Raw genomic sequence first — 18,141 nt, 5'->3', positions numbered from 1 at the left:
AATGTATATACTTGACCTTATCAAAAAGTTCGAGATAAATAAAATATTGAAAGAAAAAAACACAAGTGAGAATGAGAATAAAAGTTTTAAATCTATAAGATTATTTCTGATGCTTTCAAAAGTTGCAACAATTTCAATTTTGTCGTTTTGAGGGTTCTTTAGGGATTCGTTTACTCTGTTTGTTTTTAACCGTGGGGAAGCTATTTTTTCTTCATTTAATGCATCGTATTACAACAAACTACGACAACAATTGCTTCGACACAATGTTTGATTTGCTAAAAATGTAAAAAGTCGGTATACCGCATGCCAAGTTACATCAGTCAAATATTTGAAAAACTTAAGAGTGCGTGCCAAATAACTCAAAATTCAAATATTTGAGAACTTTGGATAGTGTTTTATCGTTATTTGGTAAGTTAACTTGATAATCAATTGCTTTACTGTTAAATTGCGTTTCGGTAAATTCCTTTATAGGTAACTGGGTAACTGCACCACATCTTTGATTCGTTTGGATTTTTTCCCACATTTAATTAAGAAATATATCAATAGTAGTTAAATTGTCATTTTTATGTAAGCACATTTATAAAAGCTGTCACCTCTATACCATTTAAATTAACAGTTTGTACTCAATGTCACATATATACCAACATTTTGCTTCATTTTAACCATTATTCAGTCTATCATTTTCCGATGTTAATTTAATCTCTCGGGAGGTCGTCTCCCGTGCCTTATTTACGAAAATGTGAATTTAAAATACCCTCTCATTGATCATTAATTGTTTTCAATTACTGGAATCAATAAGCAATCATTTTAGATCATTTAGTGCAGTTTGATTACCATACATAATAAGATTATTTCAATTCAATAATAATAACATCTTAGTAACAAAAATTATCATATAAAGAATAGATCACTTATCAATTATATCATTTCTTTAAATTTGTCCTTTATCTTCCATTTTGGTAGTTAAGAAGTGTGTGGCATTCTGTATCCTTTAAAGTACAAAGATAAGCGTATGCAACAGAAGTTCTTTGGCTTGCTAGTGAATCAAACGTTATGTCAAACACTAGCTGGTGATAACTGTTCATTATATAAATTTTCGGATAATCATGTTATATAAATGTTCGGCAAATTTTGTTATGTAAATATTCGGCAAATCTTGTTCTATAAATGCATTATGGCCAGTTATCATGTTATATAAATATTCGGCGTATCATGTTATATAAATGTTCGGCAAACCTTGTTATATAATTGTTCGGCAAATCTTGTTATATAAATGTTCGGCAAATCTTGTTATATAAATGTTCGGCAAATCTTGTTATATAAAAGTTCATTAAATCTTGTTATAAAGATGTTCGGCAAACCGTGATATATAAATGTCGCAAAACATGTGATTTATTTTCGGCAAATTATGTTATATAAATGTTCGGCAAATCATGTTATATAAATTTTCGGCATATCATGTTCAGCAAATCTTCAAAATTATTTTTTATACATTGCTTGCAATGTATACAGAGTAAAAAGCTAAATCCCCACAATACAGGTTTATCCTCTACCGAACAACATCCACTTCCGGATAAAAACCACTATAGAAACTAGTTCTTCATCCTGCAGTACTGTTACATTCCGACTACACATCATTAAATATTGTTTGCAAAGCTGTTTAAATGTTTTGAAAGTCCCAAATCGTTCATTTTCATGAAATAATACATTTCTTAGTAAAAAAAAACAGTTCATTGAGAGTTCATCGTAGTATATTCCTACACGCTAAACTTCGCATACACGCATGCGCATGCAAGCATGAATGAATACATCGTAAATATAGTAATGTCGTCAGAATTATATAAATGAGACGAAACATCTAAGATAGATATTTAATCAAATAAAATTCTTGATTTACATTTATGCAATGAAATTGTCCTAATATGTTTTACAAAATGAGTATGTAGCTCTTAACAAAATTTACCTACGTATACCGGAAAACGTTCGTCGAACTTGGAATTTTGACGATTAAGCCAGAGCATGGAGCTAAAATAACATATGCATTTTCGACTTTCATATATTTTTTCGAAAAGTGCCGTACGGCTAGAGAATTCAGTGTGTCCTGGAAAGCTGTGCGCTAGCCACCACCTAAATGTTAATGGATAAAATTTAATGCTGTGCATGCAAGCGGTACTAATGTTGGGGAAAGTGTAGACTTCTAATATATTATTAAAGACAACTATTACGCATATCAAGAGTATATACACATGAACCCTGTGGTCTGTCCACATTTAGCATCGTCGGATACCCACGGCTGAACCATTAACATTTATCAGTTATGTCATGTTGCATGCTAATCAACCGTGCGTATTCGACGATGACATGTAGTTGTTAACACTCTACTGGTCACATTTTTGCCCCAGTTGTCTCAAAACTTGGTAAGAATGTGTGTGACAGATTTTGCTCCGAGTTTGAACATGGATCATCTTGGTTGAAAATCAGAAGTAGGTCACAGTAGCCAAAAATAGAAAAAAATGTTTTAGCTCAATATTGTGTATGGTTCATCTAGAGTTAAGAAGTTGGTCACATAGCCTGATTATGGAAAAAAAAACTTTCTGTCCAATATAAATGAATTTGTTGGCAGACTTTATGTAACAATTATTGAATAATGAAAATATTAAAGTACATCTGATTTGATTTGATAATAGATTTCATTTTCATTAATAAACGATAAAGTAAATCGTTTGAAAATTAATGTGTAGAACACACCAGAATATATATGTATTAATGCATTAAAGAACATTACATAGATCTGTAACAGGAAAAGCTATACAAAAGGATGTACTATAATTTCGTAATTAAGTCTTGTATGATGATTCAATTAATTGACTTTGCATAGAGTTCAAGCCAGGTCATGTCTTAGCATTATTCAAGACTCAATATTAATGTTTCGATTTCCTATACTGCAGTCCATTAAGGGGTGTTTCACAAACTGATTTCTTCGTTGCTCATCAATCAGCTTGCCTAGCAATACACAGTTGGAACATCACATCTTCCTTGCCTCATTAATAACTTTGGAAAAAATAAGCCTTAGTTTGAGTCACTTGTTAGGGACACTGACCTTGAACAGAAGATAACCCCTATTGATTTTGAAGTCAGTAGGTTAAAATCAACATGGCCTTGATGACAAAAATGGATTATATTATCAAGCAATGTATACCTCGGTGCTTTCAGTGCTTTGATTTTTGTATTTGAATCGGTCTTTTACTGAGAGGAATATTCTGTAGATGCTATTACCACAAATTTTCGTTTCACGTATTTGAGAACACCAAAAGCGTCAGAAAGGAAACCTTCCGTATGTATTTGTTCCGTGCTAAAGGAACTTTTTACATTTTGTAAAAAAAAAATACACACAAAAACAGACTTAATAGAAGAAACTCAATTCAATGCTCCCGGTGGTTCTGCCATAACTGACATATTGCTATCAAGTTTAATTTTCTCTAAATCCGCGTTGAAATAACTGTTTTTAATCTATTAAAAGGAAGATGTGTCGCTTTTTGACAGTTTCCTACTCCCATGATATTTTTCTACATTTCAAATTGTGTGATTATGTAACTTTTTTTCTTATTTTTAATTTGGAACCCCGTTCAAAAATATTTTCTTTGACACCATGTAAAATCAGTTCATTCAACTATGCTCTAGAAACAAGATATTTTCATTAATGTATCAGTTTCGAACTATTGTAGAACTATGTACTTTACAAGTATTGAGATGTGAGCTTTTTTATTCCATAACCATTTGTATAGGAAAAACGGCATTGGTAACAAACTTCATGATTTGATATACCACAGAGAGGGAAACATGTGCTTGTATGATTATGAGCATTGCAATTAGACGTTCTGTGTACACGAGGGTATGAGAAGAGGACTGTGCAAAGCCGCTGCCTTTGAACGAGCATGTTCGTAACTTAAATTGATAGTCCGTCCATTGTAACGTAGATTTTTTTTTGTCATATCTCGGCAGTGGTTTTTTTTCCTGGATAACTATTTTGAGCAAATACAATTTGCTAATACCTGGCAATCCATATTAAACATCGTGTTCAGATTTCTTGCTAAAGATACAGGATCTGCTTTAAAATGCTTACTTATAAGTTTGAGATGTTTTATTAGCCTTGTAAACACCGACACATTCATACCTTGAAACTTTGACGACAGGGTGGGGGCAGTTTCTTTTAAAACTAGTTTTTGTTGACAAAAGGACCTTGTCCTCGTATTCTGTTATAAGAATGATTCTTTCGTTTCTAAACAAATCTACTTGCTCGGACAGACAAGGCGATTACTATATAATCAACCTTAATTTATGAAGAAAGAATGTAAACAAAGGCTATGGACTTTGTTTTATATGATGATTTATTGCATATTTGTCACAAAATTTTAAAGATTACAATACTATTTCAGACGATTCTCGTAACTTATAACAATATTTGGTCCAAAGATTGAGTAATACATTATTATCAACTCTATGGGACCAAGAATAATGTATGCATCAATGTCACTGACTTTAAAATCGAAAAAGATTGCTATGAAATAAGTTTGTACATCAATGTCACGTGACTTTGAAATCGGAAATAAATGCTTTGAAACACGTTTATCATAAAAGTTATTAAAAAAAGTTTAAAGAGTTAAACTTGAAAATTAAGGAATGACAATCTTAAACAAAGTCGTAAGACTATCGTTCTAATGAGGATATAAAAAGTTTACAATATTATTTAGGAATGTAAATGTGAATTAAAAAATTTAAATTATATCAAAGTAAAATTTAATTTTGTGTTCATATGTGGACTTTTCGAGTACATATAAAATCGCTGCTTTCTTCATCAAATTAAGTTCCTGAAAATTGCTTAGACATTTCAACAGATATTCGTCTTCTGTTTAATGACCCACTACTAAAAGAATGTTATATTGGCAAATGTATTGAGGGCCAAATAATGAAAATCAAATTTGAAAACGTCATTATATACTTTGTTCTTATAGAAATTTTGGGATAAACTTGAAACCAATACTGTTGCCAAAAAAAAAAGTTGGCTTGGTCGGTCCAATATCAAAGAAGCATATCAGAAAACCAGAATGAGTCCAATATGAACTGGTGAATGTCCAATACAAACTGTTGGATGAATATGAACGGCAATCAAAATACATGTCTAAATTAAATTATTAACATATTCTAAGCTATATATTGCACATCATTGTATTATCAACAATGTTCCTTCTGAAATCTCGGAAAACTAGCCCATGCGTTTTATTTAAACAAATCTACTTGTTTTTATCGAAACCCACTGCTTAAAAGGAATATCGCATTACCATCCATTAAAGAAAATCTGCATTATCTAAAATGCAAATCAGATCAATTAAATATGCAAATTATCAAACTTGTGAAAAATGTTACCGAAAGTTTTGCAGATTTTGTTATGAATGTTTTTAGCTTTTTACTGTGCTAAGAATGTTTCTGCCCCATCAATACATTTATCACTTTCCCCTAAAATTATCAATAAAATATTCAAGATATCTCCCGTGAGAATTAAAACCATAGGATATTTTTCCATTTCATTAAAGATGGTGCTTATGTTATATCACCAAAACCAATTTATAACACGAGTCCTGGATTTTTCTGACACAAAATAAAACGTGCAATCTATATATTATTTAATACTTCATATTAATATAGCTACCTACAAATATGAATCCCTCTACTTTCTTATTTTTATTTTCTTTTTATTAAACTAAAGAGAAAAAAAAACACTGATAAAAATCAAAACAATTTCTTTTATACATTTACTATAAATACATAGTGATTTTCACAACATTTTATTCTTACATACAATATTCCTATATTAATAACACAGTTTAATGTTTATACTGTCGTATTTATCTGACTAAGGGTGTTTGTTTCAACTGCAGTAAGATGGAACGCATTCTGGAGATATCTTTTGTGTTCTTTGAATTCTTTGGGTTGAATTCGCACAGTCTGCAAATTTTTTCCCACTCCTCTCCTGGTTGAGTCTGGTCCCTCTCTGCAACGAACGCTGCTTCTGACTCACTAAAAACAAACAAAGATAACTTATATTTAGTAACTATAGTTACCAATACATAATCAATTCCTAAAACCTTAAAAAAATTCACACCTGAATTTAAAACAGCCTTCAGATTTTATTTTTTGTTGGAAAAACAATTCTGTGTTGTTTCAAACTTGGTACATGTATTTCAGTAATTTTTATCTTTGAAAAATGCATCATATAACTGTTAAGCTTTCTTCAAAACAGTGTCCTGAGAGCTATTTATAACACAAAAGTGATGTTTGTTTCTAAAAATAGATAATCGGGAAACAAATCGTCAGGTTTACTAATTTAAATATAGAGAGGGACCATAAGATTAGATGTATCAAGGGATTTCCTTCTTGTGTATGTATTTTATCATCTGTAAATTTCATTTTCCACCCTAATTCTTTTGATTGGACAATTATATGAAACGATCTATCAAAAATAACATATTTATCTTAAGAAAATCTTTTTTGTGAAATCAGAAAGTATCTGACACTTTATCCATTGTGCAAAAACAAAATTACACCAAACCTCAAAACTGCACTTTTTTCATATTTTTTTCACTTCTAAAAATTATGTTAAAAAAATGCATATTATAGGCTTGATGAAAGTAGAGTAAATATATACAAATATGCTGTGTTGTCAAATTATCATAAACAATCTATACCTATAGCTATAAGGACAAAACAACATAAAATATCTATATGCACTAAATACATCATTCACACAAACATTGTTATAATTAACTGACATCTGTCTATATAATGTACATGCACATTTACAGATTTACCATTACCCATTCCTTTTTAAATGTTTATCTAGAATACTTCCTATGCAGACCAGTTCAGCCCAAATCAAGCCAGCACATCTGTGCAGCCTAATCATGGTCTGCACTGTTCACTAATCAATCCATACTTATTTTGACATTTTCCCTGAAGATAAATTGCTGTTGTCCAGAGAGTTTATGATTCCAGTAGGCCATGGGGTTCAATCTTTTTCCTTCTTTTAACAATAGAAATACATCATCCCTAGTTATCAAAGAATTAAGATTTATTTAAATAGGCCCGCATTCCATTCCAACTCCAAGTTATACCATACTTTCTTGAAGCGTTAATTATTACGCAAAATATAGTACTGCTGTTAATTTAAATTCATTTTTGGTCACATTTCTGTTGACAATCCACCTTACTTGCTTTCAAAAAACAACTAACCAGTCAGTCCTAACCAATTTAAATGACTACTCAATCCCACATCATTTCTGCTTGAGTGGTGAGAAATAAAAGATGTTTTGGAGTCAATTTCCATGATGGGAGAAATTTCGCTTCACCAGTTACAATCTGAGGTCAGGCTGCATAATCTATGTTGCTGGTTGCTCAAGTTAACTAAAATCCCTTTAAAGGTTTAAACAAGCACCTTGCAGGTACATCACAATGACAGCCAAATGGTGTTCTAAACATTCATGAGGTAATGGCTGATTTACATTGCGTCTTTCTATCTGTTTATTTAATACATCTGATAAGTTTTAAAAATTTAAACCCTTATAAATGTAGTCTTTCAATACCATGTACTCACACAATTTCTTTCATAAACACCTGATTAACAATATTTTATCTAACATCCAATTATAAACAATTTCATTTCACTAACATGCCAAGTAACAAATACTCATAGAACAAAATAGTTTAAGTCCCTACATAGATTACTTCCCCTTGCAGTAGTTTTAAACATTCCTTCCTACAATGAAAATTGCAAGTTTTGAAAATTGACATAGAAATTCTATTAAATTGCTAGATGCTTTAAATTTATAATGCTGATAATTTCATTTTTTTTTTAACAAAACTGAGACCTACAAGGAATATTTGTTCTTCAAAAATACTGCAAAAGGAGAACACTTTGAGAGGAACTTATGCTATACTATGAAATTTAAGAATAATTTACTAATGAAACAAGAAAAAAAATGTCGTAGAAACAAGGCTGACATGCTCTGTTGCATAAAAAAATGAGGGTGCCATAATGGGTATATTAAAGGAAATTGATCATTTAAGTTTTAGCAACTGTAAGAAACTAGATTACAGCTAAATACATCTAACATTCGAGCTAGATCTACTATAATATCAAACAATAAAAAATATTCACTGTAAAATAACTGTCCGGGTTTTTTTTCTTTTTTAAAAAACTTGTCCTTAACATTAGTAACATTAGTTATAAAATAGTTCTGTATAAACCTGTTTCTTACATATTCCTAGTAGGGCACTGACAACAAAATTCCCTTAAATCTTGTTCTCTTTAACATATACATTGTCTAACATAATTATTCTCATTATCAAATTGTGAACAATGCACTTAAAACAATAGGTCTTTGAAAAGAAAAATACATTAACCAAACTTGTATGTTTTAATTTAAAAGCTTAGCTAATTTATGCCTATGTCACTAGTTAATTGCCAGTCTATCCAATATATTGCCAGATCAGCCTACTAATCTGTCCCTTTTATTGCAAAACCAGCCTGACAGTCCATTAATTCTGATCTGATTTTATACACTCACCTGCTAAATTGTAGTAATTTGATAATGAAATTCCTTATGTAAACTTCGGAAAATTCCAAATTCAGTAAATCTTAATGAGCACATAACAACTAGTCTCTATAATCACAAGACAGTTATGAAAACTAGGTATAGAGACTGAACTTCAAATGTCATTGTACATGCAGAACTTTATATTCATTCATAAGGACAAAATTTTGTAAATATTCTAAGCCTTAAAACGAGAGCTCTGAATTATGTAATGAAACCATTTTTGAAATTTGTAAACACACATATTTTGCCTATAAGCAGTTTGCTTTATACAATAGCTTAACAGTAAGTCTTTCACCCTAAGAAGCACTAAGAATTAAAGACAGAACACTACAAATCTATCATACTAAATTATCAACATAACACTACAAATGTTAGAATAAATTGGACTGAAGAAATGGTCTTTAAGCACACAAAAAATAACTAAAAAGTTTATCTACTGGCTTACACCAAAAATATTAAACATTTGATAAAACAATCATTCAAAAAGAAATCCCAAACTCATTTGCAAGTGCACAGACTTTGATGTGGACTATTGAAATTTGAATAAAACCCACTCCCTTTTTTACATTCCCTCCAATATTACCTAGAACTGCTATAAACTCTGAAAAATGTGTTTCAAATCAAAACAAACTTTGTTCTATGACTAGCATACAAGTCCAAGGTTATAAAATTAGAGGGATTGAGACCAGTCTACAAAGTGGAGCCATGCCATTGGTCCATTTCAAATCTATGCATTCAATGAACCAATCATATTACTTGATACCCAGACTGGTTTCCAATCTCAAAATTTTCTTTTCTCAACTTTTATAACTTTGGACCTAATGTATATTAATGCACAACACCAACATGTAACATTTGTTTAATAATCTCTAGAGAACTGTGTACAATAGTTTTGGTAACTTACGGTCCATTGCTAGATGGGGATATGAAGAAAAACTTGTTAAGGTGGAAATATAGAAAATAGTACAAACCAATGATATCATTTTCCAGAGACAGATCCATACTGACACTTTGATAGATAAATGTAGTTTAATTTACATTTTCATGATCCCATTATTGGTTCACATATCTTTTATGTTATTTTGGGCTACTTTACCCTATTTTACATTTGCATTAGATGGGCTTTTTATCATTTATCCTTAAAGATTGAAAAAAAAAGAGTTTACGCACTAGCAGAATTAATATTCATGAGCCCCTATTCTTTCTTTTCCAAAAAATTTGATAACTTGTTAAATTTTTGTCAAACATGAATTGCTGAATTCCATACCCTACCCCCTACTCTAATACTAAACTTTAAAGAAAACAACAAATGACTTGATCAGAATCTTTCAAAATGTTGATATGGATCTACCTCTTGTGGAAAAATTGGCCAGAAACAAAGTTTATTCTGTTATAAAGCCAATGAAACCAAATGTTAGTCAGCTCCAATTGTCCAATGTTAGTATTGCAAAAAAACTAGATTACTATAAGTCAGTAAACTATGTATTCACATGACATTCGCATAGTCACACAACATTATCAAAGGAAGCATTTCCAAAATGTATCGCAAACTCTGCTAAAAGCTTTCCACACATTACGTGAGCGGCCCACTTAAAGCAATAATAAAGAATGGGGAAGGAATTTGTCAAGGCAATGATGCTTGGTAAATAGTCCTTTAAAATCATACATAAATTCTACATCATACATTTTTACTTGGTAACAATGGATTTTTCCCCCTCAAATATCCTTTTGAATATATATCATTTAAGCATCTCTTTTATATAGTTTTTCTTACATAATTTTCACATCAATTGGTCAAGCAAGTATTCTGTATTTAATTATTAACATACTGACAAATTAAACAGCCTTTTTTTCTCTCTCAAAAAAAATCTAAAATATTACCCACAAATTTAAGTTTAAAATAAAAATCTGCCTTTATACCACATTGTTAATCAATTTACTCATGGGGAAATGTAGCCAAAAATGTAAGAAGCCAACTTCAACTATTCTACAGCAGAGAGTATGAGCATAAAAAACAAGAATGAAATTTACCGATTGTTCTCTTTGGTCTTGGTCAACTGCTCCTCGTGGTGTTTATACCAGTCATCTAATTCCTTCTTTGCTATATCTCTCCATTCTTTAACACGTTTCTCTTCTTCTTCATCTACAAATAAATTTTAAAAAATCTTTTGTTCCATTTTAACCAATGTAACAAAGTCTGTTGTTCAATTTGTAACCAACGTAATAACTAGAACTTTCAATAATTATAAAATTATTGTTTACAAGTACCCATTGCATGTTCTTCACTAACCATATTTTGCCATCACTGCTATGAATTATGCCCATTATGTAACAACAGCTTAGTTTGTCATTTTGATTTGGCACCTTCTGCCATATGAGTCTTAGGTGAATTTTTATAATTTCTATTTTATTAATATTAGTTATATTCATCAAATTTATTTTCTCAAATCTGTATAGATTATTGACAAAAAAATATTGATATTGTTTGAATTGATGACAGTTGTACCAAATTTAGTTTTTATGAAAATGTATGAAAATACATATGGATCTTCTTTTACCTTTCTTTGCTATTCTGCGCGTGTTTTCTTCTCTCCACAGACGAATCTTCTCAGGTTCAGCACGTTGTTTGTCTACCTGAGTTATGGCAGAGTATGCGTCATTTGCCTGCAAGAAATAAGGCATGAAATTATATTATAATGAATACTTTAAGTGTCCACACAGGATGTATTCTTTTGTTGTGTTATTCACGATGTTGCCTAATGAAGAAAATTTGAGCCGTGTCATGACAAAACCAACATAATGGGTTTGCGACCAGCATGGATCCAGACCAGCCTGCGCATCCGCGCAGTCTGATCAGGATCCATGCTGTTCGCTTACCAACTTTATTACAAGTAGAGAAACTGATAGCAAACAGCATGGATCCTGATCAGACTGCGCGGATGCGCAGGCTGGTCTGGATCCATGCTGGTCGCAAACCCATTATGTTCCTGGTTTTGTCGTGACACGGCTCAATTTTGTCTACTGTTGTTAAATGGCCAATCAAGTACATGTTATTGTAGGTACTAGAAGTTAACAGTACATGTTACATCTACTATCAAAACCACATTTTAATAAATCACTTCATGTGGTAGTAGGTAAAAGGGACATCACGGAGTTTTTTGGGTTTTTTTAACATGCTGAAGTTTGTATACAATTTGTATACTAGTTGATGTAGACCTGAATCAAACAATTGTGTGCAAAATTCCAGATCACTAAGTGCCATGTCATTAATCAACACACTCTGATAAAATCTGTTTCCAAAAAAAATTGCACAAACAACCATAATAGTATGAAAACAATTTCTATCAAATAAAATTCCATGTACATTGTCTTTAAGGCCTGAAAGAAAAACAACCTTAACACAAAAATACTAAAATATATTCACTTCTATTACATAAGATTAACAGTAGCTACATGTATAATGAAAAACCCAAGTCACTCATACATCATTTATTGAATATTTATTGTTTTAATAATAGTATTGATATTTCTATATTAAAACCAAAACTCATATATTTTACATAGCCTTCAATTTTATAATTTAATAATCATATTTTACATTGCCTTCTATTTCATAATTTAATAGTTTCCAAAACTTACAAAATTTTCCTTAATTAACATGTTAAACACAAGAGAAAAGTATGGAGTGTCACCTCCAATAAATTATCAACACTGTCATCCCTTTGAAAATTATTACTTTTACATATTAAAGAAAGTAGGTGGTCTCATATATAAAACTTGACAGGAGAATCAATTTGTTTCTCCCCTAGAAGGCATAATAATAACATTTTACACAAAATGCAGTTCTATTATGAGTCACAAAGTCAAAGTAGTGAAAAAAAACGTAAAGAAATACATCAAGTGCTATTGCATACATTATAAATATAATTATTACAGGCAAAAGCTAAGGCACCAGAGCTCAGACCAATCAATTTACTTTCTACAAGCCAGCTCAATAAGTTAAATCATAATTTAAGAATTTAATGTCCTGACAACCCAGATAAACATTCACAGAACTCAGGGGGTAATAACTCCAGTCCAGCTAATTAACTTAGCAATTGAAACCTAACAGTACAATTCTTTATTTTAGCTTGATTGTGAGGAAAACTTGAGGCTTGTCTGAACCACGCTCAAGTTACTAGCCTTGATGTCATATGTGGAAACATTAGGTCATAATCCTGGCTAAAACCTGGGCTGTGAGTAGAACACCTTACTCAATAAGCCACCTTTCCTCTTCAAGTACATTTACTTTAGTGACTGTATGGCCAAGTGGTTTACTTAAGTGACTGTACGGCAAAATGGTTAACACATCAGACTAGTAATGTAAAGATGACTAGCCCCGCGAGTTAAACATCAGGGGCTTGTTTCCTTGAGTAAGAAATTTTACACTCACTACTACAGTTCTAGATAGAATCCAGTTAGTCTATAAGCTTAAATCTTGCTACACAAACTAAAATTAATTCTGTATAAACCAAGTACGAAATTTAATGGACCTAAGACCATAAAAAAGGAAGTTGAAAATAAAAGATCTGATGTGAAGGAAATGATCTAAAGGTAAATATAAACATGTGATTGTACTTGAAGGATGACAAACTAAATACCTATAGTGAAACTACAGACAATTTTTTCTATTTCATTGTGATTATATAAAATGCAAACCAATTTTGTAAATAAAATTTGAAGGGTTAAAAGGATTGTGTACATTTAAATAGTACTTTAAGTAAAATTCATTTTTCTATGGTTTGGCCATTTAGAAACATAATTCATGTGGTGGATATGAACTGCATTAACAAAGGTTCAAATACTGTAAGAATCAGAGCATTCACTAATAAATATGACTGAAAAATGATTGAAGGATGATACGACTGGAGGACAATATGACTGAAGGACGATATGACTGACAGACAATATGAGAGGATGATATGACTGAAGGACAATATGACTGAAGGACGATATGACTGACAGACAATATGAGAGGATGATATGACTGAAGGACAATATGACTGAAGAACTATTTGAATGAAGAACAATATGACATGACAATTTGACTGAAGAACAATATGACATGACAATATGACTGAAGGACAATTTGACTGAAGTACAATATGACATGACAATATGACTGAAGGACAATATGACTGAAGAACAATATGTCATGACAATTTGACTGAAGAACAATATGACATGACAATATGACTGAAGGACAATATGACTGAAGGACAATATGACTGAAGAACAATATGTCATGACAATTTGACTGAAGAACAATATGACATGACAATATGACTGAAGGACAATATGACTGAAGAACAATATGTCATGACAATATGACTGAAAGACAATATGACATGACAATATGACTGAAGGACAATATGACAAAAGGACAATATGTCTGACAGATAATATCAGAGAGGACGATATGAGTGAAGGACGTTATGACTGTAGGACGATATGACTGAAGAACAATATGACTGAAGGATGAATTGACTGAAGGACAATATGACTTTAGGATGATATGACTCAAGGATAATATGACTGACAGACAATATGACTGAAGTACAACAATATGACTGAAAGACAATAATTTTTAAAAGACTTTAAAGACCTTAACTTCTCTAGAATAATAACATATTACACCACCAAAAAGCTGTAAGTAAAGTACTAATCTATATATGTCAAAATGATTAATCTAAAGGTATTAGGTGGGTGGATAAATGGCTGTGAATACAGTAACAAACAATGTGAGTAAATAATACAATTATAATATATTAATTCATTATACCTTACTTCTGTCTACAATGATGAAAGCCCATTCCCCAAGAAACCCACAATTTAACTATCAAAAACATGTTCAACATTTTTCGACATGTGAACAAGCACAATTGAGTTAAAAAACTTAATCATCGCACTGATTATGTTTTAAATGTCATACAAGGGCAAATAATCTGTCAAGACTTTTTTCAGCCTAACATTCAATGATTATCTCCCTTGTATGACATGAAGAGGTGTATGTAACTATTCAATGTGATTCTAACACTGTACAGACGATGAAAACAGTTTAAATATCATTGTTAGACTGAATTATGTTAGGTATAATCAATAAATATCAGAAATTAATATCATGATATGGCAGTGTGTTATGATATCACTATTGTCAACTCTCATAACACAATGTTACAAGCTGCCTCATGAGTTTTATCAGTGTTCCCAAAAATGGAGTAATATTCATATCAACCCTAAAATAATCTTCAATCAATGAGGGCTTCAATTATTTGAAATCTGGAAGTCTATACATTATATCATAAATCAGATACTTTTAAATATAAATTCAAGAGAGTAACATGGTATTATAGTTATCTTTGGTCTCAAACATGAGAGGGAACACTGATAGATATCATTTATAAAACCCTCTCCATTAGTTCATAATCTATGATCTTACCCCTGTATCTTGTTCATTAGTTTCACCCATGTCACCAGTTGAGTCAAACTGTTGAGGAAAATTATTAGTAAACTACTGTGTTTCTTTTACTACTTGAAAACCAGTCACACTCAGAGTCATACATACATTTGAAGTGTTAATGGGCTTTTATCAAGGTTGTCATTAGAAGGTCACTGGCAAAGATTATTGTCTTAAATGCATTTTTAGCCCCCATAAAAATCTTAGAAAACACCCTTTTCATAAGTATTAAAAACAAAACAGACTGCCACAAATTCAAAACAAACCCTCTCAGATATTTGTTAAATGACAACCTTGCTTTATATTGTACAATGGACATAAAATACTACATGGCAAACTACAGCTTGAAAGATGCTGGCATTAATTTTATGATAATTCTTTTCATCTTTTTTCTGGCTTTAAATATAGAAAAGTATCATGTATGCTGTGACCTTTCTTTTTAAATGACAAAATCCTACAGAATAATACTTAATTATTTCTTCCAAAAAGGTATTACAATATTTTTCAAAGCAAGTATGGCAACACAATGTTAACTAGCAATGAAATATTCTTGAATCAGCTTGTCAACGAAAGTCAAACAAAGAGTTAATGAATGATATGTATTTATACAAAAGTTACAAGGTAGAATTAATGTGATAAAATAATCTTATTTAAAATGTTAGCAGTTTATTACATAAACAAAATTAACAAGTCAACACTGGATATATTATAATACAGATTAAAATTAATATCTTGAAACATCATACCTTGTCGAAACTAATGGATACATTTATTAAAGAAATGTCATTATGATAACATGGATTTTTCTTTTATTTTTACGCTATGTATAAATGTGTAACAAATACATGTATATGCTGTAATGCATTACAAACAAAATTTGTGTAATGGAATTTAATGCCCTGCTTGAAAGTTGGAAAAGTCCAGTTTTAAATTCAAAACACTATAATTGTGCCACCAACAGCATAGAGCCTGCAAAACTGTACTCTGGACGGGCTCTATACTAGTGACAAATGTTAATTACTTTCGGTTCCAGCAGGATTGAGACTATAATACACACCTGGGCTGTTTCACCTCCAGTAAAATCTCCCCCAGTAAAGTCATCTGTTGGCTGTGGTGAGCCTCCTGTTTGTTCTCCAGCACCTCCAAATGGATCAAAATCAGCCCCTGAAATATTTTGCCAATATTGTTTTATGTTTGTTGAGTGCCTCTATGTCAAAAATCTAGATTTGCATTAATTAGAATCTAAAACATTCAGTTTGACGTAAATTAATATAATAGCGAGCTCGAAGAGCTGGCATGAAGGGCCTGCTTTACGGTAACATGAGTACCTGCTAGAAAGTGATGGTTATGAAAACTTTCGTCAGAAATACTAAACTGACACATGGCAACTTTTTTCATAATTTATAAGATAACAATAAAAGCCGAAGAATTCTGATTGAAAACTGATGTGTAGACTGGAACTATAATAGGACAGGGAACCAGAATAAACAGAAGCAGTGTATAAAAAATAACCAACGACAGTTTAAAAAGGAAAATGTAAAATAAAAATGAAGGATTACTTTATACAATGTAATTCACAGTAAAACTAAATCGATTCCGGGTCAACTCGGCCCTAAAACGTACTCGGGCCCCCGAGTCAGCTCGGCCCTATACCAACTCGGCACGGTTCAACTCGGCCCACTTTTCAATTATTTATATTTAGGTTTGTGTAATCACTATTTTTTGTAATATTTGTAATTATGTATAATACACGGACTTAATTTTCAGCTTTTGACAATTACAAACAAATTAAATGAAATTGGTTAAAGACATTAAAGGGACTCTTATTGTCACAGGCTATTATTATCAATCAGTGTGTTCGTAAGGATACCGATTAATTAGGTGATAATTATGATTGACGCATTCATTTAAAATTGATTAGTGACCACCTGCAATTAATTAGAAGCTTAATTATGATATTAAGTAAACATGTTTTTGTTTCATATTATTTTTAATATTACTACGTTAAATATATTTTTTTAAAATGGGCCGAGTTGACCCGTGCCGAGTTGACCCGTGCCGAGTTGGTATAGGGCCGAGTTGACTCTTTTCCAAACTAAATCCAGCTCGCTTTGAGGCTTTGCCTTTTCATATTAACTTCTGTCGGTTTGCAAGTCATTATATTTCTTGAAGTCTTGAGGTAATAAGCAAGAACTTCGAGGCAAAGCTAGACCCTAGTCTAGATCATTCATATTTAAGTAAGATTCCCATAAATATGGAAGTTGAACAAAAGGGGGCGTTTTCATAATCATAGAACTATCAATTAGTACACGAATTAATTAAATAAATGAAAGAATGGTTAGAATAAAGGAAGAAGGGGCATTATTTTGTAACAAAACCAACGGTCAATATATATCGATTAAAATAAAATGTAATGTTTATCAATTCAGTGGGAGTGACCGGCAAATTTTCGCGACAAAATGTGTCATAGTTTGATAATGAGATGATCGGTTACCTCCAGCATTTTCTCCACCAAAGTTATCGTCTTCTAGGCCTTTTAGCTCATCTTGTTCTCGGGCTAAAAAGTCTGCAGCTGGATCGTCCTCTGATTGTTGAGGAGCAGGGTTCTCAAATTCGTCAAAGTCAGCCATTTTGATATTACAGGAAACGTCACACTGCCTTTTCCGTATGAGTTCGTGACTTTCCGTAAATGTCACAAGCATTTTCATTGGTCGGCTGTAAAATATTTCTATGGAACGCCGGAATCATTATAATCGTTATGAAATAATTATTGACATTGACCTACCAAAATTCCTTCAAGGGCAACTGTGGTTGTAAACAAGTTCTGGAAGCAGATTTATCTATAGATAGAAATATATATTTATAATTGCTTAGTTAAATACTCAGAAACAAAATCGTAAGTAGGAATAAACGCTGCTGAATGATAAATCGTCATTAATTGCTTACTGTATATATCATGTGGGGGTTGCGTTCATTTCAAACGCCGCCTTTCCT

At 31.5% G+C, this 18,141-nt stretch overlaps 1 protein-coding gene across 2 annotated transcripts; it reads right to left on the bottom strand.

Moving 5' to 3' along the window:
• Window positions 1-5,767: 5,767 nt before the first annotated feature.
• Window positions 5,768-17,816, bottom strand: LOC132737375 (clathrin light chain A-like). Of its 2 annotated transcripts, XM_060724654.1 has the most exons (6): window positions 17,642-17,816; window positions 16,205-16,311; window positions 15,130-15,177; window positions 11,210-11,315; window positions 10,683-10,794; window positions 5,768-6,075 (listed from the first exon to the last, which is right to left on the bottom strand). In XM_060724654.1, the coding sequence occupies exons 1-6, from the start codon at window positions 17,775-17,777 to the stop codon at window positions 5,904-5,906; spliced, it is 681 nt and encodes a 226-aa protein (XP_060580637.1). In that variant the 5' UTR covers window positions 17,778-17,816; the 3' UTR covers window positions 5,768-5,903. The 2 variants fall into 2 exon arrangements, with proteins under 2 accessions (XP_060580637.1, XP_060580644.1); XM_060724661.1 differs by lacking the exon at window positions 15,130-15,177.
• Window positions 17,817-18,141: the final 325 nt, after the last annotated feature.

The sequence above is a fragment of the Ruditapes philippinarum genome, unplaced genomic scaffold (genome assembly GCF_026571515.1).
Source record: "Ruditapes philippinarum isolate M1 unplaced genomic scaffold, ASM2657151v2 ctg6038_1_1_1_1, whole genome shotgun sequence".
Taxonomy (NCBI): Eukaryota; Metazoa; Mollusca; class Bivalvia; order Venerida; family Veneridae; genus Ruditapes; species Ruditapes philippinarum.
Note: the sequence above shows the minus strand (reverse complement) of the source record. Positions and strands in the feature narration are given on the sequence as shown.

Coding starts and splice junctions, on each gene's coding strand:
- LOC132737375 (XM_060724654.1), bottom strand. CDS start 17,777: ATGGCTGACTTTGACGAATTTGAGAACCCTGCTCCTCAACAATCAGAG. Junction 15,178..16,204: donor CTGGAGGTGAAACAGCCCAG/GTGTGTATTATA, acceptor TTTCCTCAACAG/TTTGACTCAACTGGTGACAT. Junction 6,076..10,682: donor AAGACCAAAGAGAACAATCG/GTAAATTTCATT, acceptor GTTTGTTTTTAG/TGAGTCAGAAGCAGCGTTCG.